Here is a 27,530-nt window from a genome sequence, read left to right on the forward strand (position 1 = left end):
GTGTGTGTGTGGAGGGAAAGAGAGAACATGAGTTGTAAAAATAAATGCAAACATAGAAAATGACAATACTAGGTAGCCATAAACTGCAAATACTTTATATGCACAAAAGGAGATCATTTGTGTTACTTTAAAGGAATCAAAATTTGGAAGCGGGAGGAGCAAAATGGCAGAATAGAAGGCTCCACCAATTGTTCCCACTGTAAAGACCCCAATTTATAACTACACACCAAAACACGTGTATACAAAGAAAAGAAAATGAGGTGAGCACTCACAGTACCTGGCTTTAACTTTATATTGCTGAAAGGAGCACTGAAGAAATAGAAGAACAATTGTGAATTGCAAATGCACCCTTGTCTCGTCCCACAGCAGCACTGGGACGGTGCAGAGAGCAGTTCTGTGCACCAGGGAGACGGAGAGCTTGGCAATTGTGAAGCATTGAACTCAGTGCTACCCTGTCATAGCAGAAAACAGAACGGGACCAAACTCAGCTGATGCCCCCCATGGAGGGAGCGGTTAGACTACCCCTAGCCTGAGGGCAATTGCCAATCCAGCAGTCTGCACCTGAGTCCCTGCAAGCCTCTCCACCATGGACTAAAGTGCTCTGGGGCCTTAAAAGAAACCTGAAAGGCAGTTCAGGCCACAATGACTGCAACTCCTAAGTGAGCCCTAGTGCTGAACTGGCCCCGAGCCCGTGGACTGGGGGGCACACGACCTACTAAGACACCAGCCAGGGCAACTGAGGAAGTGCTGAAACCTCTTCCCTAGCCCCAGGCTGCACAGTCTGTGACTCCAGAAAAGAACCTTTCCCTCCACTTGAGAAGATAAGAAAGAGTGAGACGGACTTTTTCTTGCATCTTGGATATCAGCTCATCCACAGTGTGATACGGCACCAATCAGAGTCATGAGAAATCACTACAGCCAATCAGAGTCATGAGAAATCACTACAGCCAATCAGAATCATGAGAAATCACTACAGCCAATCAGAGTCATGAGAAATCACTACAGCTAACCAGTACCACTGTGCCAAGGGTTTGAGCTTTTCATCAGTGATCTAATAATTGTCTGCCCCCGCCCCGTTTCCAGGCCCTAGATTGTAGACATTCCTAGACACTCCTTGGGCCAGAAGGGAACCCGCTGTCATGAAGGGAAGGACCCAATCCTGGCAGCATTCATCACCTGCTGACTCAAGGGTCCTTGAGCCCTGAATAACCAGCAGTGATACTCAGGTACCAAGTTGAGGGCCTTAGGTGAGCCTCTCAGATAACTGGCTGCAGGTGAGACTCAGCACATTCCCCGATGTGGTGGCTATGGGGGGGTGAAACTCCCTCTGCTTAAAAAAAAAAAAAAAAAAAAAAAAAGTGGAGGAAAGAGTAAAGAGAACTTTGTCTTGGACCTTAGGTATCAGCTAGGCCTTAGGAGGGTAGAGCACCAAGTGGGCTCTTGGGGTCCTCAATTGTAGGACTTGGCTCTTGGGAAGCGTTTCCAATTCTGCCCTGGGCCAGAAGGGAGCCCACTGCCCTGAAAGGTGAGTCCCAAGCCACGGAGGCTTCACCACGAGCTGACAGAAGAGCCCTTGGTCCCTAAGGGAACATCAGCAGTAGTCTGGCAATACTTCCCATGGGCATGTGGTGGCCCTGGCCATGGGGTGAGGCTCCTCTGCTTTTGGAAAGGGGAGGGAAGAATGAGAAAGACTGTATCTTGTGGTTTGAGTGCCAGCTCAGCTGTGATACCATAGAATATTGGGTAGATTTCGAAGATTTTTTACTTTTGTCCCTGGCTCCCAGATGGCACCACTGGACCTTCCTGGGGCCTCGGGGACCTCGCTACCCTGAAGAGAAAGACACAGGCCTGGTTGGCTTTGCCACCTGCTGATTTTAGAGCTGTGAGGCTTTGGGCAACCATAAGTGGTAGTTATGAAGTGGTTACAGCAGGCTGTGGCTGAGATTCAGTGTTGGGCAAGCTTCAGGCCTGAACCAGGGCACTTTTAGTGGTGGTTGTCACAGGAATGCTTATGTAACTCCACCCTTAGTTCCAAGTGGCTCAGAACACAGACAAAGATTTTGTTTGTTTGGAAGAAAGACAAGAGTGTCTGTCTGGTAGTCTGTCGAATTCATCCAGATCTTGTTCAAGAATATCAAGGTGGTACCTTGATGAGTCTGCAAGAACTAAAGCATTACTGGGCTTGGTGTGCCCCTAAAGCAGACACCGCTTAGATCACAGCACACATGTCCTTTAGAATATCTGGAATGTCTTCCTAAGTAGGATATGTACAAACAAGTCCAGATAGTAAAGACTATAAATTCATAAATTTTCAATGCCCAGACACTGAACATCTACTAGCATCAAAACCATCCCAGAAAACATGACCTCAGCAGATAAACTAAATAGCCAATAGGGAACAACCCTGGAGAAACAGAGATGTGTGGCCTTTCAGACAGATAATTCAAAGTAGCTGTTTTAAGGAAACTCAGAGAAATTCAAGAAAACACAGAGGGCATTCAGAATTCTATCATAAATTTAACAAAGAGATTGAAATCATTGAAAAGAATCGAGTAGAAATTCTAGAGCTGGAGAATACAATTGGCATGTAATACATTAGAAAGATCCCTCATCATGACCAAGTGGATTTATCCTTGAGATGCAAGGACGGGTCAACATGTACAAATTTATCAATGTGATGCATCATATTAACAGATGAAGGATAAAAGCCATATGATCATTTCAACTGATGCTCAAAAAGCCATTTGATAAAATTCAACATCCCTTTATGATAAAAACTGTTTTAAAAAAACTGAAGATAGAAAGGACACAACTCAACACAACCAAAGCTATATATGATAGACACACAGCTAGTATACTGAATGGGAAAAACCAAAACCCTTTACTCTAGCTTCTAGATCATGACAAAGATGCCCACTTTCTCCACTATTGTTTAATATAATACTGGAAGTCTTAGCTACAGCAATTAGACAATGGAATGAAATAAAGGGCATCCAAATTGGAATGGAAGAAGTAAAATTATTCTTGTTTGCAGATTATATGACCTTATATTTGGAAAAACCTAAAGACTTCACCAAAAACTCTTGGAACGGCTGAGCAAATTCAGTAAGATTGCAGAATACAAAATTAGCATTTAAAAATCAGAAGCATTTCTATGTGCCAATAGTGAACAAGATTAAAAAAGTAATCCCATTTATAATAGTCATAAATAACATTAAATATTAAGGAATTAACTTAACCTAAGAAGTGAAAGATCTCTATAATAAAAACGGTAAAGCACTGACAAAACAAACTTAAGAGGAAACAAAAAAGTAGAAAGATGTTCCACATTCATGAATGGGAAAAATAAATATCTTTAAAATGTCCATACTATCTAAAGCAGTATACAGATTCAGTGCAGGCCCTATCAATATACCAATGACATTCTTTACAGAATTAGAAAAAAAAATCCTAAAATTTATGAGGAACCATAAAAGATCCTGAATAGGCCAAGTTATTTTTAGCAAAAACCAAAACTGGAGGAATCGCATAACGTGACTTCAAATTATACTACAGAACTATGTAACCAAAACAGCATGATACTGGCACAAAAACAGACACATAGACCAATGGAAAAGCATAGAGAACCCAGAAACAAATCCACATATCTACAGGAAACTCATTTGTAACCAAAAGTGCCAAGTACATACACTAGGGAAAAGATAGTCTTTTCTATAAATGCGCTGGGAAAACTGGATATTCACATGCAGGAGAATGAAACTACACCCCTATCTATCACCATAAACATAAATCAAATCAAAATGGATTAAAGATGTACATGTAAGACCTCAAATTATGAAACTACTATAAGAAAACATTGAGAAAACTCTCCAGGACATTGGTCTGGGCAAAAATGTCTTGAGTAATACCCCATAAGCACAGACAACAGAGCAAAAGTAGACAAATGGGATCACATCCAATTAAAAAACTTCTGCACAGCAAAGGAAACACTCCACCCACAAAATGAAGAGACAATCCACAGAATGGGAGAAAATATCTGCAAACTACCCATCTGATAAGGGATTAATAACCAGAGTACATAAGGAGCTCAAACAACTGTCTAGAAAAAAATTCCAATAATTTAATTATAAAATGGGCAAAAGATCTGAATACACATTTCTCCAAAGAAGACATACAAATTGCCACCACACATAGTAAAGGGTGCTCAACATCATTGATTATAAAATAAATGCAAATCAAAACTACAATGAGATATAACCTCACCCCAGTTAAAATGGCTTATATCCAAAAGACAACAACGAATGCTGGCAAGGATGTGGAGAAAAGGGAACCATCACACACTCCTGGTGAGAGTTTAAATAGTACAACCACTGTGAGGAATGTTTTGGAGGTTCCTCAAGAAACTGAAAATACAGCGACCACATGATCCATCAATCCCACTGGATATGCCCAAAATAAAGGAAATGGTATCAAAGAGACACCTGCACTCTCAGGTGGGTTGTGGCACTTTTCACAATGGCCAAGATTTCAAAGCAACCTAAGTATCCATCAGCAGATAAATGGATAAAGAAAATGTGGTGCTTGTATACAATGGAGTACTATTCAGCTATAAAAAGTGATGAGATCCTTTAATTTGCAATGACATGGATGAAACTGGAGGTCCTTATGTTAAGTGAAATAAGTCAGGCACAGAAGGATGAACGTCACGTATTCTCACTTATTTGTGAGATCTAAAAGGGGAATCAATTTGTTTTGGGAAGGGAAGAGCAGTTTCTTCTTCTGTTTAATAAACCTTGACATTGAGATGCACTCAAGAGCCTGGGGTAGAAGTGGAGAAATGACCCACATTACGTCTGCCCTCCTAAAGCCTAGAGCAGGCAGAGCAGGTTCCTCCAGGTGCAAAGAACACTCAGGAGTGGTTACGTCTGCCCTCCTAAAGCCTAGAGCAGGCAGAGCAGGTTCCTCCAGGTGCAAAGAACACTCAGGAGTGGATGGAGCAGGCAACGTGCCCTGTAAGAGGAGAAGGGCAGAAGGCTTCAAGGAATGATAAAATTATTGCCTAAAAGTCATTAATTTCCTATACTATATAAACTGTTCTCAGCCACATAAGAAACTCAAGAGACTTCTACAAAGTTTGAAATATGCATCCCATATTTCTAAGCCATAATGAATTAAGCCAAGAAAACAACTTAACAAAAATATATACATTAATGACCACAGTGATGCAATAATTACAGCAATAGGTCAGGCTCAGTGACTCACGCCTGTAATCCCAACACTTTGAGAGGCCAAGGTGGGTGGATCGCTTGAGACTGGGAATTCAAGACCAGTCTGACCAACAGGGAAAAACCCCCTCTCTACTAAAAATGCAAAACATTAGCTGGGCGTGGTGGCACACACCTGTAATTCCAGCTACTCAGGAAACTGAGGCATGAGAATCCCTTGAAGCTAGGAGGTGGAGATTGCAGTGAGCTGAGACGCATCACTGCACTCTCGCCTAGGCGACAGAGCAAGGCTTGTTAAAAAAAACTACGGCAATGTCCAGATGCACAGGTTCTGGGATGTAGTGGTGTGATCATGGCTCATTATAGCCTCAACCTTCTGGGCTCAACTGGTCCTCCCATATCAGCCTCCCAAGTAGCTGGGATCATAGACACATGCTACCATGCCAGTCTAATGTTCAAATTCCTTGGGGAAAGCAGTATGTAGTATTCATATTTGAATTTTATTTAATAAGTATTTTAGAATTAATATAGCAAAACAAATATTTACTGGCTAAGCGGACAATTGAATATTTGATACTCTACATCTTCTTATTTCTCTAAAAATTACATACTTCAAAACTCAGCTCAGATGTCACTTTGTGCTAGAAATTGTCCCTAAAACTTACTTTCACCTCAGGCTAATATGTTTTCTATAATCTCTTATGGAATTCTGGATTCAAAACACACCATTTGGTGAAGACTGTTAATCCTCAATAACAGACCTTCATCTTTCAGGAACAAACCATGTGGGCCAAGACAGCCTCCAAAAAGGGTGGATACATGGCTGGAATTGTCCCAGCAGTGAACAGCCACACTGATATCAGCAAGTTTTATAAAATATTATATCATGTGCACTGCCATCAAACAGAGAATACAACTCAAAAAAGGTGAGGAGGGAGGGGAGACATATTTTAATTATTTATTTAAAATTAATTTCAAATTTACAGAAAACTGGCATAAATAAAAGTAGTACAAAGAACACCTATATACCCTTTACATAGACTCAACTATTGTTAACTGTGAACTTTTTGCTTTTTCATTTCTCCCTCTTTCTCAATTTTATACTTTATAACCTTTATCTTCTAAATAGTATCATTATGTATTTCCAGAATATGAAAATCTCCTATAGAATCAGAAAGTAGTTATGAACTTCAGTAACTGTAACATCAATATAACATGACTGATTAATGCATTTTGAAGCGAGACAGAGTGTAAAATTGAAAAGCTTTCTAGTACAGGGAAGCGATTTCTAAAAGAGGTGTGAAAATGAGATGAAACACCAGGGCAGTCGTGGAGTCTGGGAAATAACACCGGAATAACGCTCTCATGTCTGGCGTGCAGAGAGAAGGAAAAGTAAATTACTGTCTAAATGGTCTACTTCAGAGTGTTTTGAAAGGCAGGTCCCACAGTTAACATTTTCTTCAGAGCCCCCATGACATCCTTATTCCTAAGACTATAGGTCAGAGGATTCAGCACTGGAGTGAGGATGGTATAAAAGACAGATACCATCGTGTCCTTCTCAAGGGTGTGGTAGGAGCTGGGGAGCATGTAGGTATAGATGGCAGCCCCATAGAAGAGGATGACCACAGTCAGGTGGGAGGAGCAGGTGGCAAAGGCCTTTTTCCGGCCCTCTGCTGTGTTCATCCTGTGGATAGTGAGGAGGATGCATAAATAGGAGCTTGAAATGATTGTCACAGGAACGAGGAGCATGAGGACACAGCATAGGTACATGAAAATCTCATAGACTGAGGTGTCCGAGCAGGAGAGTTTCAATACAGCAGGAACTTCACAGAAGAAATGATAAATCTCCCGGGATCCACAGAAGGGGAAGGTCATGGTGATGGGAGTGAGCATGAAGCCATCCACTGAGCCCAGCAACCAGCAGCCCGATGCCAGGAACAAACACACCTTACAGCTCATGAGGACAGGGTAGCGGAGAGGATGGCAGATGGCCACGTAGCGGTCATAGGCCATGGTGGCCAGAAGGAAAAATTCCGAACCTACTAGTGTCACATAGAGGAACATCTGTGTCCCACATGCAGGGGCTGAGATCTTATTCACACCGGTGACCTGGTCCAGGAGCATCTTGGGTACAGTGACAGAAATGTACACCATGTCCATGAGAGACAATTGACTGATGAAAAAGTACATGGGGGTGTGGAGGTGGGCGTCGGAGTGTATCAGAAAGATGAGGACAGCATTTTCAGACAACGCCATTAGGAAAGACACAAAAATGACCACACAAAGGAGAGCAGGATGTTTGGATTGTCTGAAGAGTCCCACCAAGATGAAGTCTGACCATCCCGTGTGGTTGGCTGTCCAGGCGACGTTGGCCATAAGGTTTCACCTAGGTCACCAAGGAAAGCTTGGGGTTAATGTTGTTCTAGCCTCTGAAACCAGTGTGTGTGTGTGTGTGTGTGTGTGTGTGTGTGTGTGTACGTGCGCACACGTGCGCATGCGCATGCGCGCGTGTGTTCTAAGCAAAGAAAGGCCCATGAGCCTGTAGATCTGGGGGTTATAAATTATCTATAATTCAACACGTTTACCAGGAACTAAGAATTCACAACTGTGGATCAAAATGGTGATTTGTACTGAAGTTGCTACAGTTCTGAGCCGTGAGATTCCCTGATGAGAGCATCTTTCATAAGCAAGTCCTAGAAACTGGCCTGTCACTGCCCTATGCAGACAAATAGTGAATTATTGAAAAATAAAGAGAAGTTGGTTCCTTGCTTTTAGAGTTTTTAGGGAAGTCTGAAGTGAATTACATTCTCTGCTTTAAGGATTCATCTAGAATCTTAAAAACTCTCAGAGGTGTATTCCATACAGTAATTGTTTAGAAAGTGACTAAAATATCATTTGTGGAAAACCCATACCAAACATTTGCACTCTTCCACCCCCAGTATTGGACAATGCTGTGAGGCTCTATGGTTTCATGGAGCAAAACCCCACACATCCCCATGAGCAGGGCGGGGTCCTTCTGCACACCAGATCCCTCAGAACCCCGAGGCGCGTGGGGCGAGGAGCCCAGGGTCAGTGGCTGGTCTGCAGGGTGGACCCATAACATGATAGATGTTAAGTTTTAGTGTTTATCAAGAAGAAGAAAATATAGGTTCCTTTTTCTGGGAAGACTTTGGCAGTGGTCAACATACAGTCCCCTCTACCTGGTATTCCTCTGTTCATTGAACATAAAAATAGACGATATGAAAATGTTTGACTTCAGGATTGATGAAGACTAAATGCAGAAAAGTAATGAAAGTGCTTAGAATAGGCCGGGCGCGGTGGCTCACGCCTGTAATCCCAGCACTTTGGGAGGCCGAGGCGGGTGGATCACAAGGTCAAGAGATCGAGACCATCCTGGTCAACATGGTGAAACCCCGTCTCTACTAAAAATACAAAAAAAAAAAAAAATTAGCTGGGCATGGTGGTGTGTGCCTGTAATCCCAGCTACTCAGGAGGCTGAGGCAGGAGAATTGCCTGAACCCAGGAGGCGGAGGTTGCGGTGAGCCGAGATCGCGCCATTGCACTCCAGCCTGGGTAACAAGAGCGAAACTCCGTCTCAAAAAAAAAAAAAGAAAGTGCTTAGAATATTACCAGTTACAGATGAATAAATACATATACAACCAAACAGTCAATATCTGTGTGAATTATTCTGCAGACTCTATTGCTATTATTATCTAATAATATGAGCTTCATGACTTCAGTTTGCTGATTTTATCATCTATTCAGACATTTAAGAATTTGGATTTGATAATTTCTGTAGTCTTAGACAACTTGTATATATACAGGTTACACCATTTTATATAAATTCATAGAAATGTACAGATGTGCATTTATATATACATATATATAACATGTGCAGATTCACAAATATAAGAATACATTTTATATGGATATTTACGAATAGAAATGCATCTATTAATATAACACGTTTCTTGCTTTTATCTTGGTTAAGCAGAGATGTATGGCGAATTCCACCTCCTTTGTGTCTAGTGTATGCTTCTCCAAGCTTAACTCCTTAAAGCTTGTCATTTGCACCAAATCTCAGGGGTCATAACTAGGATTTAGAAACTCGCTGCCATTCACTGGGCAAGGCTTTGGTTGTTTTTGCAAATATCATCTGCTCTATTGCCTGCTACCATCAATTTTTTCATGGAAACTAAGAGGCAGAGAAGAAGATAAAACAACACTAAGGTTTCTCCGCCTTCAGTTCCCTCCTCTGTCTTGCTCCTTACAGCCTGTCTCTGTGTTACAGGAATCAAAGCAAATTAAATTCGATTAAGCTTGCGGAGGTCACAGTCACTCTATTCAGGAAAAAAAAAACATATAAACATGATCTAAAGTGCAGCTTCAGATCAGAATCATTATGAAATAAATTAACAAGGCTAACAGAAGCAAAATGCGTTCAGCCTTTCTGAAGAGAATCACTAATAACTCCTACATTTTCTCTTAACAAGATTAAAACTTTTCGATTTTTCAACCTCTGACATGATAGATGTTAAATTTTAGTGTTTATCAATAAGAAGAAAATATAGGTTCCTTTTCCTGGGAAGACTTTGGCAGTGGTCAACATACAGTCATTTTTCAGGAAGAATTTCCACATTTCAAATACCTTTTATATTCTTTTAATAATTCTAAATTAAACCACATTTCCAAGTTTTGGGGTGCTCATGAGCAAGTTTTGGGGTGCTCATGCAGTAGACAACACTACAAATGAATTTGGTGTCTTAATTTAACTGCTTGTGAAGCATGGGACATACTGCCTTTAAAATTATAACATTCCTTTATAATCCCACCCTCACTGGCAAATGAAAGTTAACGCCTGTGCAAATTCTGAAACAGTCTGACAAACCATGCACCTGCTGACCTAGTCTGTATTTGAGGTCAGAGTGAAGTAAGGGCCAGCACAGTGACTGGCACATGTGAAAACCGGGCAGCTGTTTGCTAAGTGAGTGGAGGGAGAGCAAGAGGGCAGTGCTGGAGGGAAGGTGAATGCTGGGCAAATCTCTCCTGCACTTTTGTAAATGGGAGTCACTGTCATTAAGCCAGGCTGACCAGCTGACCTGGGCAGCAGACGGACGAGGGAACACTGTGTCTGCAACATGCAGCACAGTTGGTCTTTTTCTTCTTTTGTTTTTCTTTATCACGGTGCTTGAGTTTCCAAACAGCAAAATGCACGTTTAGGTTGGGGGATAATTAATAGTGGTGATAGAGCAATATTGAACATTTATCCGAAGTTTACAGTATCCTAGGAATTGATGTAAATGCCAGTTTACCACATTTAATCTTGCTCAAGGGCCTCTGACGTATACAATCTTATTTTCACCATTTACGGATTTAAAAATTCAAGTTTTGGGGTATCTAACATCACACAGGTAACCTGATGGAGCAAGCACACCAGTCCAGGTATGGGACCCACAGCATATCACTTACCTCAGGTCTCTTGGGCACAGTCCTCCCTCCATAGTCTAAAATTTGGGTTTTAGATAACTCACTGTCAGTTTTATCAGGGAAACATAAATATGATCGAAGTATTTGATGCCAGCGTTTTCTAACTCTAAGACATAATTTTCATTCAAAGAAAAATTAGTTTTGTTTCTTCTGCAAAATTTTTATCTCACTAAAACATATATGTCATTCAATAATAGAGGAAGAGTATATACTATTTTGTCCATAAATACTTGGAAACAAAAAACCCACTTCCTAATATGTTGTAGTAAATAAGCGTTATGTAAAATGAGACTCAAAAGAAAAAGAAAACAGCTTGGCTTTTCTCCATAAAAAGATAGTCGAGGAAAATGAGGAAACACAGTTCAAGAACTAATAGAAATGTTTCAAAAGCAGAACAACAAGTGGAGAACCATGATTTCCTTTTGCTCCTGCAATACTGTCTACCTGTCTGGTGGATTCAGCAACAGACGATGTCTTGACCCTCATTTAGACAGGCTAATGGTATGCGGCTGGCTTAAGTGTGCAAAGGAAAATAGAAAAGTTACATCATCCCTGGTTTCACTGTGTCCATTAGGGGTGTGGAGAAAAGTTTTCTGCTAGTAAATGCGCTCTGGGATTTTCAAGAAGAGTGCAAATAAAGGTGCTAAGGAGGCTAATAGATATCTCTGTTGCCTTTTTCTGATTTTTTTCTCTGGTTTTGTTTTCTTTTTTCTTAAGATACAGGATCTCACTATGTTGCCCAGGCTGTAGTGCAGTCGTTTTTCACAGGTGTGATGACAGTGCATGATCCTGGCCTCAAGTGATCCCCTCCACCTCATCTCCTGAATAGTGAGTACTACAGACACCCACAACTGTTCCCAGGTGTTTTGTTGTTGTCATTTAATCTCCTTTTATTGATAAAGTGAAAATGTCAACCAGTATTAACAATAATCTCAAATTTAGCCATCACGAATGAATTTTTATTTATAATGTATGTGTTAGTTATATATTTGGCCTTTTATGTTTTACACAATATTTGTGTGTGTGTGTTTGTGTCTCCTTTAAACTTTAAGAAATTTTTGTAAAATATTGCTATTTCTGCTCCAATCTCTCACAAACATAGGCTTTGATACTCAGAGTTCAACCATTGTGGAGGACAATGTGGTGATTCCTCAAAGACCTAGAACCAGAAGTACCATTTGACTCACCAATCCTATTACCAATGGCAGTTTAATGGACATACCATTGAATCTGTAAATTACTTTGGGCAGTATGGCCATTTCATGATATTAGTTCTTCCCATCCATGAGCATGGAATGCCTTTCCATTTGTTTGTGTCCTCTCTTATTCCTTTAGCAGTGGTCTGTAGTTCTCCTTGAAGAAGTGCTTCACTTCCGTTCTTAGCTCTATTCCTAGGTATTTTATTCTTTTTGTAGCAATTGTAAATGGAAGTTCATTCATGAGTTGGCTCCCTTCTCATCTATTTTTGGTGTACAGGAAAGTGTGTGATTTTAGCACATTGATTTTGTATCCTGAGACTTTGCTGAAGTTGCTTATCAGCTTAAGGAACTTTTGAGCTGAGACAATGGGGTTTTCTAGTTATAGCAGAATGCCATCTGCAAACAGAGACAATTTGACTTCCTCTCTTCCTATTTGAATATCATTTATTTCTTTCTCTTGACTGATTGCCCTGGCCAGAACTTCTTATACTATGTTGAATAGAAGTGGTGACAGAGGGCATCCTTTTCTTGGCTGGTTTTCAAGGGAAATTCTTTCAGATTTCGCCCATTTAGTATGATATTGGCTGTGAATTTGTCATAATTGGCTCTTATTGAGATATGTTCCATCAATACCTAGTTCACTGAGAGTTTTTAACATGAAAGGATGGGGAAGTTTATTAAAGACTTTTTCTGAATCTATTGAGATAATCATGTGATTTTTGTCTTTAGTATTGCTTATGTGATGAATTACGCTTATTGATTTGCCTATGTTGAACCAGCCTTGCATCCCAGGGATGAAACTGACTTGATGGTGGTGGATAAGCTTTTTAATGTGTTGCTGGATTCAGTTTGTCAATATTTTATTGAGGATTTTTGCATTTATGTTCATCAGGGATATTGGCCTGAGGTGGTGGTGGTGGTTGTTGTATCTCTGCCAGGTTTTGTCATCAGTATGAGGCTCACCTTATAAAATGAGGTAGGGAGAGGTCTCTCCTTTTCAAGTTGTTTGGAATAGTTTCAGAATAAATGGTGCCAGCTCCTCTTTGCACATCTGGTAAAATTCAGCTGTAAATCCATCTGGTCCTGGACTTTTATTGGTTGGTAGGCTGTTACTGCCTCAAGTTGAGAACTTGTTATTGATCTATTCAGGGATTCAACTTCTTCCTGATTTAATCTTGGAAGGGTGTCTGTGTCTAGGAATTTATACATTTTTTTCTAGATATTCTGGTTTATTTGCATAGAGGTGTTTATAGCATTCTCTGATGGTTGTTTTTATTTCTGTGGGGTCAGTGATGATATCCTCTTATTTTTTATTGTGGCTATTTGATTCTTATCTTTTCTGCTTTATTAGTCTAGCTAGTGGTTTTTTAAATTAAGTTTTTCAAAAAAGAAGCCTGTAGATTCATTGAATTGTTGAAGGCTTTTCACATGTCTGTCCCCTTCAGTTCCACTCTGATCTCGGTTATTTCTTGTCTTCTATTAGATGTTCATTCCGTTTGCTCTTGGTTCTCGAGTTCTTTAATGGTGATGTTAAGGTGTTGATCCGAAATCTTTCTAGCTTTTTATGTGGGCATTTCGTGCCATAAAATTTCTCGCTAAACCCTGCTTTAGCTGTGTCCCAGAGATTCTGGGTTTGTTCTCATTGGTTTCAAATACCTTCTTGATTTCTGCCTTAATTTTATTATTTACCCAGGAGTCATTCAGGAGCAGGTTGTTCAAGTTCCATGTAGTTGAGTGGTTTTGAGTAAGTTTCTTGATCTCGAGGTCTAATTTGATTACACTGTGATCCAAAAGACCATTTGTTATTATTTCAGTATTTTTGCATTTACTGAGGCGTGCTTTAATTCCAATCATGTAATCAATTTTAGAGTAAGTTCCATGTGGCACTTAGAATAATGTATATTCTGTTGTTTTGGGGTGGAGAGTCCTATAAATATGTATCAGATCTACTTTACCAAGAGTGAGTTCAACTCCTGAAAATCATTTTAAATTTTCTGTCTAATGATGATGATCTGTCTAATATTGACAGTGGGGTGTTAAAGTCTCCCACTATTATTGTGTCAGAGTCTCAGTCTCTTTGTAGGTCTTTAAGAATTTGCTTTATGAATCTGAGTGCTCCTGTATTGGGTGTGTATGTATTTAGGATACTCAGCTCTTCTTGTTGAATTGATCCCTTTACCATTATGTAAGGCCTTCTTCGTTCTTTTTGATCTTAGTTGGTTTAAAATCTGCTGTGTCAGAAACTAGGATTGCAACCCCTGCTTTTTTCTGCTTAGCAAATTTGTTTTGAGCCTATGTGTGTCCTTTATCTCTAAATTTCTAATTCTTTTTTTCCTACTTTTTTTCTAATTCTTTTTTCTCTAATCTTGTCTTATTTCAGCAAGGTAGTCTTCAAGCTCTGAAATTCTTTCCTATGCTTAGTCTATTTGGTTATTGATGTTTGCAGTGTGCCGTGTTTTTCAGCTTCATCAGATCATTTACGTTCCTCTGTAAACCGGTTATTCTGGTCAATAGCTTCTGTAATGTTTTATCATGGTTCTTCGTGTCTGTGCGCTGGTTTAGAACAAGCTCCTTTAGCTCAGCGAAGTCTGTCATTGCTCACCTTCTGAAGCCCACTTCTGTCAATTCATCCATCTCAGCCTCCTTCCAGCTCTGTGGACAAGTGTTGCAATCATTTGGAGGAGAAGAGGCCCTCCGGCTTTTTGAGTTTTCAGCATTTTTTAATTGATTCTTTCTCATCTTCATGAGTTTGTCTAGCTCTGAGGCTGCTGACCTTTGGATGACGTTTTTGTGGGGACTTTTTTGTTGGTGCTTTATTGTTGCTTTCTGTTTGTTTTACTTTTAACAGTCGGGTCCCCCTTCCACAGGGCTGCTGTGTTTTGCTGGGGGTCCACTCCGGATCCTATTTGCCTGGGCCCCTCCCGCACCTGGAGGTGGCACCTGTGGAGGCTGCAGAACAGCAAAGATGGTTGCCTGCTCCTTCTCCTGGGATCTCCACTGGCTGACGCCAGTGGAAACGTCTTGTATAAGACGTCTGGCGACCCCTGCTTGTTGGGGGGGGGTCTCACCCATCAGGAGGCCCCTTAACAAAGCATTCTGGCTCTCTCTTGATGGAGAGGGTGTGGTGTGCTGGGTTTTTTTTGAGAAGGAATTTCACTCTCGTTACCCAGGCTGGAGTGCAATGGCGTGATCTCGGCTCACCGCAACCTCCACCTCCTGGGTTCAGGCAATTCTCCTGCCTTAGCCTCCCGAGTAGCTGGGATTACAGGCACGCACCACCGTGCCCAGCTAATTTTTTGTATTTTTTTTTTTTTTAGTAGAGACGGCGTTTCACCATGTTGACCAGGATGGTCTCGATCTGTTGACTTCGTGATCCACCCTCCTCGGCCTCCCACAGGGATTACAGGCGTGAACCACCGCGCCCGGCCCTGTATTCTTTACATACCTTAAAGAATCTTTAAAGGACTTTGTTTAATACACTAGTGCTAATGGTTCGATTTAGTGCACTCATCCTGGCTCCTGGGATTCCTCACAGCAAACGGGGAAAGACTGAGTCTGCTGATTCACGGAGATCATGGCTACCTCTCCTCCTGGGGGCTCAGTCCCGGGGAGTTCAGAGTTCTGTCCCTAAACCCCTGGCGGGAGCTGCTGGAACTCCTGCAGGGAGGCCCCACCCGCTGAGGAGGGATGGGTCAGAGTCCGGCCTAAAGAGGCAGGCTGGCCACGATCTGCCACTGCTGCTGCGCTGGGCTGAATCCTCTTGCGTCCAAAGTGTGCAGTCTCCCCAGCACCAGCATGGGAAAAATGGCAGACTGGAGCTGCAGTGATGGCTACTGCCCCTCCTCCTGGAGCTCGGTCATCTCAGGCAGCAGGCAGCAGGAGTGATGTGGGCAGCAGCGCCTCTTCCCCCCACCACAGAACTCGGTAGTCCTAGGGAGCCTCCAGCTGAGTGGCCGCTGAGAATCTGCACAGCTCTGTGCTTGGGTTCCAAGGCCCTGGTGGCCTGGGCTCATGAGAGGGTCTCCTGATCCATGGGATGCACAGATCCATGGAAAAAGCATGGCTTCCCAGGCAGGGTAGCATGATCACTCACGGCCCCCCTTGCCCGTGTGGCTCCCAGGTGGGCCATAGCACCATCCTGCTTTTCCTTGCTCCCCGTGGGTCATGCCAACTGCCTAGTCAGTCCCAGTGACAGAACCTGGGTACGTTGGTTGTCGGTGCAGGATTCACCCGCCGTTTTGCTGCTTCTAGGCGGGAGACTCTGCCTACAGCTGATTCTAGTGGCCTACAGCCTTGGCCCTGTGTTAAGTTTAGATATTATTTGCAAAGAGTGTACAGTACAGTTTTTTTTTTCCAGTTTTGGTTTCAAAAAATTGTGTGCCGTCAGAATCTTTAAAATATTTTGTTTAATACATTAGTACTAATGGTTCAGTTTTGGGATTAGAAAGTCATATATTTTATTATTAAAATATATATTAAATTTATTAAATATATTAAAATTATTAAAATATATATTAAAAGGAATCGTTTACCTTTACATTTTTCAGTAAATTAGCTTGAGGATGATTTTTGGTACGTTTAACTTTTAATACAATAATAATTTATTTGGGACGTGATATGCAGTGGACTTCTAACAAAATTGTTTTCAAGTACAGCATAACTCCAAATGCTAAATGCTTCTTTTATTTATGCATTCAAAAATATTTATTCAACACTGGTTATGTGACAGCTGTTATTCTAGGCTTGCTGTGGTGAATCAAAGACTCTCCCTTCATCCAGCTTATATTCTAGAGATAACTAAAGGCAATAAACTGATAAACACATAAGATAAAACCGGGTATTAATAACGATAGTGAATAAAAATAAAGGCAGGGCGAGGGGATAGAAAATCACGAGGGAATGTATTTTGTACTGGCTGGTTAGAAGAACTTGATTTAGAAGGTGAAATTCTATCATACACATGAATGATGAAAAGGCATACTTTTAGGTTGGTAGATAAACAATTTGTGATTCATACTAACAATGATTAATCCAAAGTATGATATTGAACTTAGTAGAATTCTTTGTTTTTTCAAGGTTAAATTTAACATATGTTAAAAGACACCAGATTTAATATATGCAGTCAAACAATGATGTCCTATGATTGACAAATGTCTCTCATTTGTTAGATGGAATTAAAAAGACAAAATATATGGAGGTACATTTTCTATTGGAACAAATTTATACTTACAGGTGTATATTGAACTAATCACAACAAAAATATGAAATATTTGAATGAACAAGAATGCAAACACTTATGCAATTTCTTAATCTTATGCTACTACATACATATGTGTGTGTGTGTGTGTATGAGTACATATTAGGTTCTGAGTTACTTTCATTCAATACATAAATTTAAGCATAAAGCCAAGCACTTGAGAAAAAAGCAAAATATAATAGGAAATTCACTCTTCAGAGTTGCCCTTCCCAAATACCTTCATGAATCCTCTGGCCACTTCTTTGTTGCGGAGGCTGTAGATGAGGGGATTCAGCATGGGAGTGAGAATGGTGTAGAATGCAGACACCATCTTGTCCTGGGTGGGTGAACGCTCCGATGTGGGTCGCATGTATATAAACATGGCTGCTCCATAGTACATTCCCACCACCACGAGGTGGGAGGAACAGGTAGCAAAAGCTTTGCGGCGACCCTCCCCAGAGCCCATGTGAATGACAGCCAGAATAACTCGAGCATAGGAAGCAATAATAACTGCTACAGGGAAGAGAAGCATAATGATACAGCAGATGAATATCATCCTTTCAAACATCAAGGTGTCATTGCACGAGAGGGTAAGAAGGGCAGGTACGTCACAGAAAAAATGCGGTATTTCCCGGGCACCACAGTAGGAGAAGGACAGTGCAACTGCATCTTCAATTATGCCATCAAGGGAGCCAAGAATCCAAGAAGAAGCAGCCAGGAGACCACAGATTTTTTGGCTCATGAGGACTGGGTATCTTAATGGGTGGCAAATGGCAACATACCGATCATAGGCCATTGCAGCCAAAAGGAAACATTCAGCTCCAAGCAGGGACACATAGAAAAATATCTGAGTTCCACAGCCTGCCAGAGAGATAGATTTCTTTCCAGAGAGGTAGCTGAAGGCCATCTTGGGTACAGTGGTGCAGATGAGCAGGAGGTCCATGAGGGACAGTTGGCTGATGAGGAAGTACATGGGGGTGTGGAGCTGGGTGTCCAGGTAGATGAGGAGAACCATGGCAGAGTTTCCCATGAAGGCCACTGAAAAGATGCCCAGGACCAGAAAGAAGAGGAAGGTGTGGGTGGGGCTGTGATTGAAGATTCCCAGGAGGATGAAGTCAGAGTTGAAGGTCTGATTCTCCCATCCCATGATCAATATGTTCACTAAGGAGAATACAACATGTAAGAAATAACCAGAATTATATCACAGAAATATCAAGAATTTCTCTCCAAGAAAAACACAGCTACAAAATGTAAACAGGAAAATTATTTCTCTGGTCATTAATTATTTTTATTTGTAGACTAGGAATTTTAAGAATTATTTTTTAGCTTGATGTGATTTTTTTTAATGCAAAGTACATAGCTAATGGACATGATAGGTTTCATAGTAAAAACATTGTATTTTTCTTGAGTTCTATAATCTAGTCGAGCAGCAAGTCAACAAAGAAATGTAATGTAGATTGTCCCTTTATAATGACATGAAGACAACAGATGCTGGAGAGGATGTGGAGAAAAAGGAACACTTTTACACTGTTGGTGGGAGTGTCAATTAGTCCAACCATTGTGGAAGACAGTGTGGCGATTCCTCAAGGCCTTAGAAATAGAAATTCCATTCGACCCAGCAATCCCATTGCTGGGTATATACCCAAAGGACTATAAATCATTCTACTATAAGGACACATGCTCACGAATGTTTATTGCAGCACTGTTTACAATAGCAAAGACCTGGAATCAACCCAAATGCCCATTGATGATAGACTGGATTGGGAAAATGTGGCACATATACACCATGGAATATTATGCAGCAATCAGAAATGATGAGTTCGTGTCATTTGTAGGGACATGGATGAATCTGGAGAACATCATTCTCAGCAAACTGACACAAGAACAGAAAATGAAACACCACATATTCTCACTCATAGGCGGGTGATGAAAAATGAGAACACATGGACACAGAGAGGGGAGTACGAAACACTGGGGTCTATTGGGGGGAAAAGGGGAGGGCCAGTGGGAGGGGGAGGTGGGGAGGGATAGCCTGGGGAGAAATGCCAAACGTGGGTGAAGGGGTGAAAGCAAACAAAACACACTGCCATGTGTGTACCTATGCAACTGTATTGCATGCTCTGCACATGTACCCCAAAACCTAAAATGCAATAAAAAAAAAGAATAAATAAAAAAAATGACATGAAGATCATGAAAAGACTCATGAATTTAGGGAAATTTCATTACATTAGTATTATATTTCCCAGCGAAACTAATGATATCACACTATAATGCTAACAAAATTTCATACAGGAAAGTATACATGAAAACAAATACTAAAACGACACAGGATTAGTCAAATTCCAGGTAATAAGAACAAATTAAAATAGCAACATGAGGAGTATCTTACTTGATCCTTATTGCTAGTAACAGTAAGTTTCAGCAGAAGTTCCTTACCAATATGCTCTTTCCTCATCTAGTCCCTAAAAATTGAGTGCGTCCAAAAGACAGTCAGGCAGAGTCTATTTTACTGAAGAACCAGGTTACACGAGAGTGTCAGAGCATCTTTCAAACTCGTTTAGCTGTGTGACGTTAGATGATTATTGTCTCTAAGCCCTGTTTTCTACTCTATACATTTCGATATTTATAATATCTATATTATATGGTGTTATGAAGACTAAACAAGATTAGGTTTTAAAGTATTTAGAACATTGCGTCGATATAGTTTGTATAATACAAACATTTGAAATTAAATACTATTTGAGCGAATATAGCATATTCCTAGTTTTCTTTAGAAGGACCCTTTTAAGAGCCTTCTTGTGGCTAATTCTCTATTTTTACATTCATTTGGTTTCCTTCTTGGCCTCTTTCTCCATGGATTAAGGAATTGGCTTTATTTCTCTCCTAATATACTCTGAACAAATTGTTCACATTGTCTTATTAATTTTTATACTATGTATCTACATATTCTAATTATAACTCTGCGGTTCACTACATCCTAAATTCCTAATCAGTTCTAAATTCTCTGAAAGGTTTCTTACATTTACAATACTTTGAAAAAACTCAACCCACATTGTGTGACTTACACACGCCACTTAATTTTTTCAGATATTTTTACTTTTCCCACTTTTCTTAAAACAATTACTAATTATATTTTATAAAACATTCTTCTATCATTCATCCTGGTGCAAACCTTTTCTTATGCATCCCACAGAAAAACTCTGAAACATTATTTTTAAATGTTCATTATTTCTCACGTTTGTTGATGAACACTTACTGCCCAGTGAAAATTACCACACTGCTTTAGTCAACTGCAGTCCCTCTAATAAACAATATGTATTTTTTATTTCGAGTTTATTCATGTTGTTATACTTGTGTGAAATTATCTCTCTCCCCACGTTTTGAAACATAAATGCTAAAAATTTATGGAAAAATAAACATTTAATATATCTGCTCCTAAAAATGCTGCTTTTTTCCATTTTGTACAAAACCATATTTCAATCCAACATGCTTCATCCTCGAAAGATAATAAGAACCGTTAAGTATTGATTCTTTCAAGTTGTACCTAATTACATAATTAACTAGTCCATAAATTAGATTAGTAATTTAAGGAAGCTGTGCACCCTGAGGAACTCCATTGATCATATATCTTTTGATGTGTATTTGTCTTCTTATGTATCTTTTTGTCTTATTTATCATTTTAGTCTTCTCTTTAACCACAAGCTTACACACGTAGCTTGACTCAGAGAGAACTAAAATGATCTGGTCCCCATTATTAACTAATAAGAGGACCTGACTCTAATTAGGTTTAATTTTACATCTAAATTTTTGCTCACAGCTGTTTCCCTTGCCTCCTGTGTTAGCAAACTGCAGCACATTCTGTCCACATATGTAAAATTATCCGTTCAGTTTAGCCCATATTAGGACCCACCTGAAGAATAGCAGCATGGGATAGTAGAACTGATCAAGACTGGTGGTTCTCTTATTAATCAAGAAACATTTTTCAGTTGTTATTTTCTAGCAGAGAAATGGAATATCTACAGTGTGGCAGATGGAGAGATGCAGCCTATATACTCCTCTAATATTTTCATAGTTCAAATCTTTTCAAGGTTAGTTTGCATAGAAGAATATATTTATATTGTGTTATCTTGTATCACCTCACTTTTTGCCAAAGCCAATCTAACAAATTATCATTTTCTTTACTGTCCTATCAGAGAAGACTAAGGTAAATAGTATTTCATGGTTGTCAAGGCACTGATTTCTGAGCACTCAGCTGCTTCTTTCACTTCAACCTCACATAAGCAATGTCTTAGTGAAAGCCAGTTAAGTGATATTGGGAAGAATGAGTTCATTTAGAGCTATATTAGCATGAAGGGTTAGTATAGACATTCGAGTTACACACTTAAAACGCAACGTGTAATACAACATTGTTTGTGAATTTTGCAAAAATTTAATCACAAGTTTATATCATAGATTCTTGTGAAATCTCTGGTAGTATGGAATTAATAACCTTTGCCTCAAATATCTTAATGAGATTTTGAATCTAAGATTCAACTTTAAACAGTTTGTGTTTTTATTAATTATAACTATAGGTTAAAAGGGGTTTTACAAAGATAATCTGAAGAGAAGGGAATTTAAGATGGTGAAGTGAGAAGGGAGAAAAGAAGTAATGTTGACTGAGTGAAGACGCAGTCTCAAAAGGCAATTCACGTCGGGGGAAGAAATGTTGGCGCCGTAGAGAAACTGAGAGGAGCAGGGAGCAAAGGAGTGAAAAATGAGGCAAGAAGCAGTCCCGAAATGTTGGTAACTAAGCTCAGTGTCTGCCCTAGAGGTACTGCACTGTGCCAAAGGACAAATCACTCTCCCACTTCCAAACAAAGATGCAAAAACCAGGCACTATATTCTAGACAAAAATGGCATGCGAAAACTCTCCTTGCTGAAACTTAGAAATTATTCATCAAATACACCCTGCTGCCTACACTCAGAAACTTCAAATCACATCTCACAAAAAGGATTGTTGATGCTTTTTAAAAAGCTTCATAAGTACTTCTGAAAAAAAAATTCGTATCTGTACCCCTTGAAGATGATGGATAAAGCTAATCTTATATTCTTCAGTCTATCACAATACATTATTTTAAAAATTTTTCTGAATCACCATTTGATTCAATTAATAGCACTAGACTCAAAGGCATTCAATATCTCAATCTTTTTTTTACAGAGCAGATTACGTTTCTGATTGATCTTGTTTGTGAGTAATTTCAGAAAATTGTTCAAGCCTTTATTTCAAGTCATTTGTTCTCTTTTTCTAGCACAAACCCTTTGCATTCCTACTTACAGATCTCTGATACAAAAACGTGAGCTTAGGTCTTTCTCAGAAGGTTTGTCTTGCTTGAAATTATCTTTCTTTTTCATCATCCTTTACCTCTGTAAATCATATGTCTTCTGCCAGTTACAGCATACATACATTTTTCTCCATGCTTGTTTCATCGTGCTGTAGATAGCAAATTCTGCAAATATTCAACTCACAGAAGACGTGGCGAATATCTGTTTTACACAAATTGCAAATGTCAAAAACCTTCGAATTAGACAAACCTGAGCTTCCATTCTGCTCTGTAACCAACAATTTTGCCACCAGGAAAGTTAAATAATATCTCTAAGATTAAAAAAAATTCCATGAATCACAGAGTTGTTATAAAGAATAACAATTTAAAAAATTTTCCTTAAAATAACTGTATCACAGCATGCATTTATCAGATGACTCTTACCATCATTATATACTTCTTGTCATGCATTTCTTTTGGTAATCTTGCAATAAGCTTCAGTGTTATTCACCAGGAAATATTTTTGAAAATATACTTTTTTCTTACTCAATTGTTGATAAGCTATATGCTTATTTCTTATATGCTCTTAATCAAACAAGTAAGAGTTACACAGTGAAGGAGTCCGTCCGTGCTCCATAATTATTCGAAGCATGAACAAATAGACAAGATCCAGGGGAGAATCTCACAATGATTCTTAACTTATAATAGTTTTTATTGCTGTAAATAATACCTTACACTACTTAGCACATTCACGGGTATTATTTAATCTTTTAAAAAATATAGAAATACACTGCTTTACTTTCGCAGAGACTATAAAGAGATGTGTTTCAGATTAACATGAAACATTTACTTCCCTATTCTTGGGACTTTAGAGCACCTTAATTTTTGATATAGAACCTTTGAATTAAATACAATTTCATTTGTCATGGTTGAACTCCAGAATGCCTTAGATATTTTGGACTATACTCCCTCACCTAAATCTTACCTTCCAGATGTCTTCAACTGAATATATTCCTTCAAAATCGCTGAAATGTTTAAATTTCTAGAGAGAACCCTTGCAACAGAATTATACTGAGTCCTCTGTGATTAAATCTTTCAGTTCCTCCAGGATACTCAGTCCCTTGGCTTTAATTACAGTACTCTGAGTTGTCATTCACTTTTTCTTGTAAAGTCTCATATAATTTACCTTCAACTTGAAAGTATGATTCACTGATGCTTAAAGAAAGGTTTGTCACTTTTCTGATGAATGATATGAGCTACCAAGCAAAATAGCAAAGTAGGAAGTCACCCACTTGTGTCTCCCACCACCACCACAAGAAGGTTGCATGTATCCACAAACAAAAGTCTCTTTGTAAGAGCCTTGGAATTCACGTGGGAAGCTGTGAAATTCTGCTGGAGCCCATGACAGAGAGGTTGTCTTGAGAGTGAAGACCCACACCCAAGTGGCAGACTCACCAATTCGGCTCCCAGGTACAAGCCTGGAAATGGCCCCTTTCCGCCAAAGGGCTTGGTTACGGGCCTGTTCAGCCTTGTGTCTGTTACCAAAACCATCTGCCAAGGGGTGCAGGAGGAATCACGCACAGTCGTTCCTTAGCAGACAGACTTACCTGTGTGCCTGCGTCAGTCTCAGCAGTGGGCCTGAAAGTTGTCTTATAACTTGCCTCAGCTGCTCTTGGTTGTAGTTCCAGCTTTGTACTATTCACAAAAGGACTAAAAGGGAGACTCATTCCTCTGTGCAACCAGGACAGGCTTGTATTCATACAGATAGCAAAGGTTCACATCAAGTTTCGCTGACATCAGGGACATTTCCAAAACCACTTGCTAGTGCCTAAGAGTAGGTGCCATTGACAAAAGCTTGCGAAAAGCTGTATTCACTGATGAATACTGGCATTGTGTCTTGTCAAAACTGGGACCCTTTGCAATAATTCAGCAAGGAATAAAGCAGCCTCAACTGCAGAATGTGTGAGTCATGAAACATAATAACCACATCCAGAGCGTGACATTAGTTGACCGACCGTGAACTTCGCAAACACATCATTCTGTTTTGCTAGTTCGTGTTTGATTTCTTTACGCTCTTCTCGAACTTTCTCATCACATTCTTTCAGAAAACGTTCAGAGATCAACTAAACTTGTCCTAGAGTACACAAGGGCTGTCTGTTTATGTTTTTTAATTTTTATCATTAGGATATTTTCTTTTCTTGTTTGTTTGTTTTACTTTAAGTCTGGGGTACATGTGCAGTTCTTGCAGGTTTGTTACACAGGTATAAACAACATGGTGGTTTGCTGCATCCATCCCTTCATCATCTACATTAGGTATTTCTCCTAATGTTATCCCTCCCCAATCCCCCCGCCCTGGTATTCCTCCCCCACCCCTCCCAACCCCAACAGGACCTGGCATGTGATGTTCCCCTCCCTGTGTCCATGTGTTCTCATTGTTCAATACCCACTTATGAGTGAGAACATGTGGTGTCTGGTTTTCTGTTTTGTGTCAGTTTGCTGAGAATGATGATTTCCAGCTTTATCCATGACCCTGAAAAGGACATGAACTCATCTTTTTTATGGCTGCATAGTATTCCACGGTGTACATGTGCCACATTTTCTTTATCTAGTCTATCATGGATGGGCATTTGGATTGGTTCCAAGTCTTTGCTATTGTAAACGGTGCCTCAGTGAACATATGTTTGCATGTGTCTTTATAATAGAATGATTTGTAATCCTTTGTATATACTCAAATGAACAGAAATATAAACAGAAGTGTCTGTTCATATCCTTTGCTCACTTTTTGATGGGGTTTTTTGTTTGTTCCTTTGTAAATTTATTTAAGTTGTTTGTAGATTCTGGATATTAGCCACTAAAACAAATGTTTATTGCTGCGTTTTTGTTCCCAGTAACTCATTTTCTTTTGAATCCTGCAATTTAGTTGGAAGAATAAAACATTTACTTCTAAAAATACACAAAGAAAAAGGTGAGAGTAACAAAAAAATGGAAGCGTCTGTTATCTCTAGAGGCAAAGAGCAAAGAACATACATTTGGGTTATGTGCACACAGACTTCTATTAATCTGTAATATTGTATTTATTATTTTATTTTATTTTTATATGTTATGTTTTATTTTCAAGGTGGAGTCTTGCTCTGTCACTTAGGCTGGAGTGCAGTGACACAATCTCAGCTCACTGCAACCTCCACTGTTAAGTTCAAGTGATTTCCTGCCTTTGCCTCCCAAGTAGCTGTATCTGGGACTACAGGCCTGAGCCACCATGCCCAGCTAATTTTTGTGTTTTCAGTTGAGATGGGGTTTCACCATATTGGCCAGGCTAGTCTTGAACCCTGACCTCAAGTGATCCACCTGCCTCAGCCCCCCAAAGTGCTGAGATTACAGGTGTGAGCCACTGTGCCTGGCCTGTGTATGTTTTATTTGAAGCTGGTGATGAGTACATTGGCGGCTAATTTGTTTTATGCATTATCTTCTACTGAAATATTTCTAAAGCTACAAAGTAGCTATCATTGCAATTCAGGCTATGAACGATTTGTGGAAAACAATACAATTATCTCAGGAAAAGCAGGATATCATTCAATATAATTCAGTGAAAATTTATTGAACAAACAATTGGCAAAAGAAATAAAATGGGGTTTTGCTAATGTGTTGAATATAACTAACAAAACTTCAAGCAAACACTATAACTAATGATGAGCTATATTGCTAAAGGCTCAGGTGCTCCATAATATTATTCTTCAACATTCTAACTATATATATTTTAATCAAATGATGCAAAGAAAAACAGATAAAATTGGAAAGGGATACAGTTGTTTCATCCATTGTATGTAATACTTTTCCTCTGCAACAAGGAATACAAAAATAAAAATAGTATTCTTCGATTTAAGGTCTATAAGCAACAATTAAGAGATTTCTACATCTTAACAAAAACAAATAGAAGGAGTAATAGAAATAATAATCCATACACTAGAGCAACAAAATATAAAATACCCATAAACATTTCTATTTTATAATAACTTTTAAAGAAAACATATACAGTACTTTTAAGGGATATAAAACATATTAAGGAACATACAAATAGAATTAGAATTATGAAGGGAACCTCAAGATGTTAAAAAAAAGCCAATTCTTCCCAAGCATATCTTGCTCTGACGATGGAGCAGAAGGAAGAGTGAAGATGGCCGTAGATGAGGAACAGTATTAGCCCTGAAACGCCCTGACTGCCAGTCTCTAGATCTGCAACTTTAGGCAATTTACTTAGGCTTCTTAATGTAAAAAACTTGGTTTCATAATCTGAAAAGAAAGACAATATAATTAAGGATAATATATAATAATGTGTACATCTGTTTAATGAGGGTATCTGACAAGCTTCTTAATGTAAAAAACTGTTTTATAATGTAAAAAATAACAATCGAATTAAAGATAATATGTAATAATACATACATCTGTCGAATAAGCGTATCTGACATACACAATGGCTATAGGTGTGATGTGAGATTACAAACATTTTTTAGCCACAGTGCCAGTTACAAAGAAAGCACTCGGTGTTTTTTTCCTCATTACATGAGAGAGAGGGAGAAGTTTCAGAAAGTTCACACTGATCTACAAGGAAGGAGGCATCGTTATCTTTGTAGAACTTTCAAGAAAAGAGAGCTAATTTGGCTTCATGTCCTAGGAGAGGAAATAGAAGTTAAAACAAACTTTTATAATTAAAGACAAGGGAATGGATTCCCCAAGAGCTAAAAATTTAAGATTTTGTCTTTTCATTCATTTGTCAATAACAGTATTCCAATTGTACGTTAGTTGCATTTTTTTTCTGACGATGGAAATATAAAAATATTTAGGATATCTCTATATTTTTGCTTTTCCTGGAACCTGCAATCTCACTGAAAATACGCACTATTCAGATCAGTACTAAGAGGTAAGTTAACCAAACCCAAGCAAGACTGTGTATAATTAATGCCAGAATTACGCTGAACATGAAGGTTATTGATTTAGTCTGTTAAGTAATTTTTGTGCTAAGAATTTTACAAGTACTATTCTATTTTATCGTACAATATTACCTTGAGAAATGTAGTACAACTTGAGG

General features: G+C 39.3%; 2 protein-coding genes and 1 long non-coding RNA gene across 6 annotated transcripts in view; 1 reads left to right on the forward strand and 2 right to left on the reverse strand.

Moving 5' to 3' along the window:
- The first annotated feature begins 1,099 nt into the window (after window positions 1-1,099).
- LOC118149495 (uncharacterized) overlaps window positions 1,100-27,530 on the forward strand; it is a 43,617-nt gene continuing 17,186 nt past the window's right edge. Inside the window, exons 1-4 of one of the 3 annotated variants that reach the window (XR_004737011.3) lie at window positions 1,100-1,274; window positions 6,000-6,151; window positions 11,436-11,540; window positions 15,229-16,321. This is a non-coding gene — a long non-coding RNA (uncharacterized LOC118149495). Of the gene's footprint in view, window positions 1,275-5,999; window positions 6,152-11,429; window positions 11,541-15,228; window positions 16,322-27,530 lie in introns of those variants that run through there. The other 2 variants (XR_004737010.3, XR_013529635.1) reach the window with 2 other exon arrangements.
- Window positions 6,183-7,635, reverse strand: OR2T4 (olfactory receptor, family 2, subfamily T, member 4). The gene has a single exon (XM_002760775.7). The coding sequence runs from the start codon at window positions 7,599-7,601 to the stop codon at window positions 6,639-6,641; it is 963 nt and encodes a 320-aa protein (XP_002760821.2). The 5' UTR covers window positions 7,602-7,635; the 3' UTR covers window positions 6,183-6,638.
- On the reverse strand, window positions 16,573-23,492 carry LOC100410178 (olfactory receptor 2M3-like). 2 transcript variants are annotated; one of them, XM_008985632.5, is made up of 2 exons: window positions 22,892-23,492; window positions 16,573-18,308 (listed from the first exon to the last, which is right to left on the reverse strand). In XM_008985632.5, exon 2 carries the CDS (start codon window positions 18,292-18,294, stop codon window positions 17,356-17,358), a length of 939 nt encoding a protein of 312 aa, XP_008983880.2. In that variant the 5' UTR covers window positions 18,295-18,308; window positions 22,892-23,492; the 3' UTR covers window positions 16,573-17,355. The 2 variants fall into 2 exon arrangements, with proteins under 2 accessions (XP_008983880.2, XP_017822200.1); XM_017966711.4 differs by lacking the exon at window positions 22,892-23,492 and adding an exon at window positions 22,591-22,672.

This window comes from Callithrix jacchus, chromosome 19 (assembly GCF_049354715.1).
Source record: "Callithrix jacchus isolate 240 chromosome 19, calJac240_pri, whole genome shotgun sequence".
NCBI classification, from domain to species: Eukaryota; Metazoa; Chordata; class Mammalia; order Primates; family Cebidae; genus Callithrix; species Callithrix jacchus.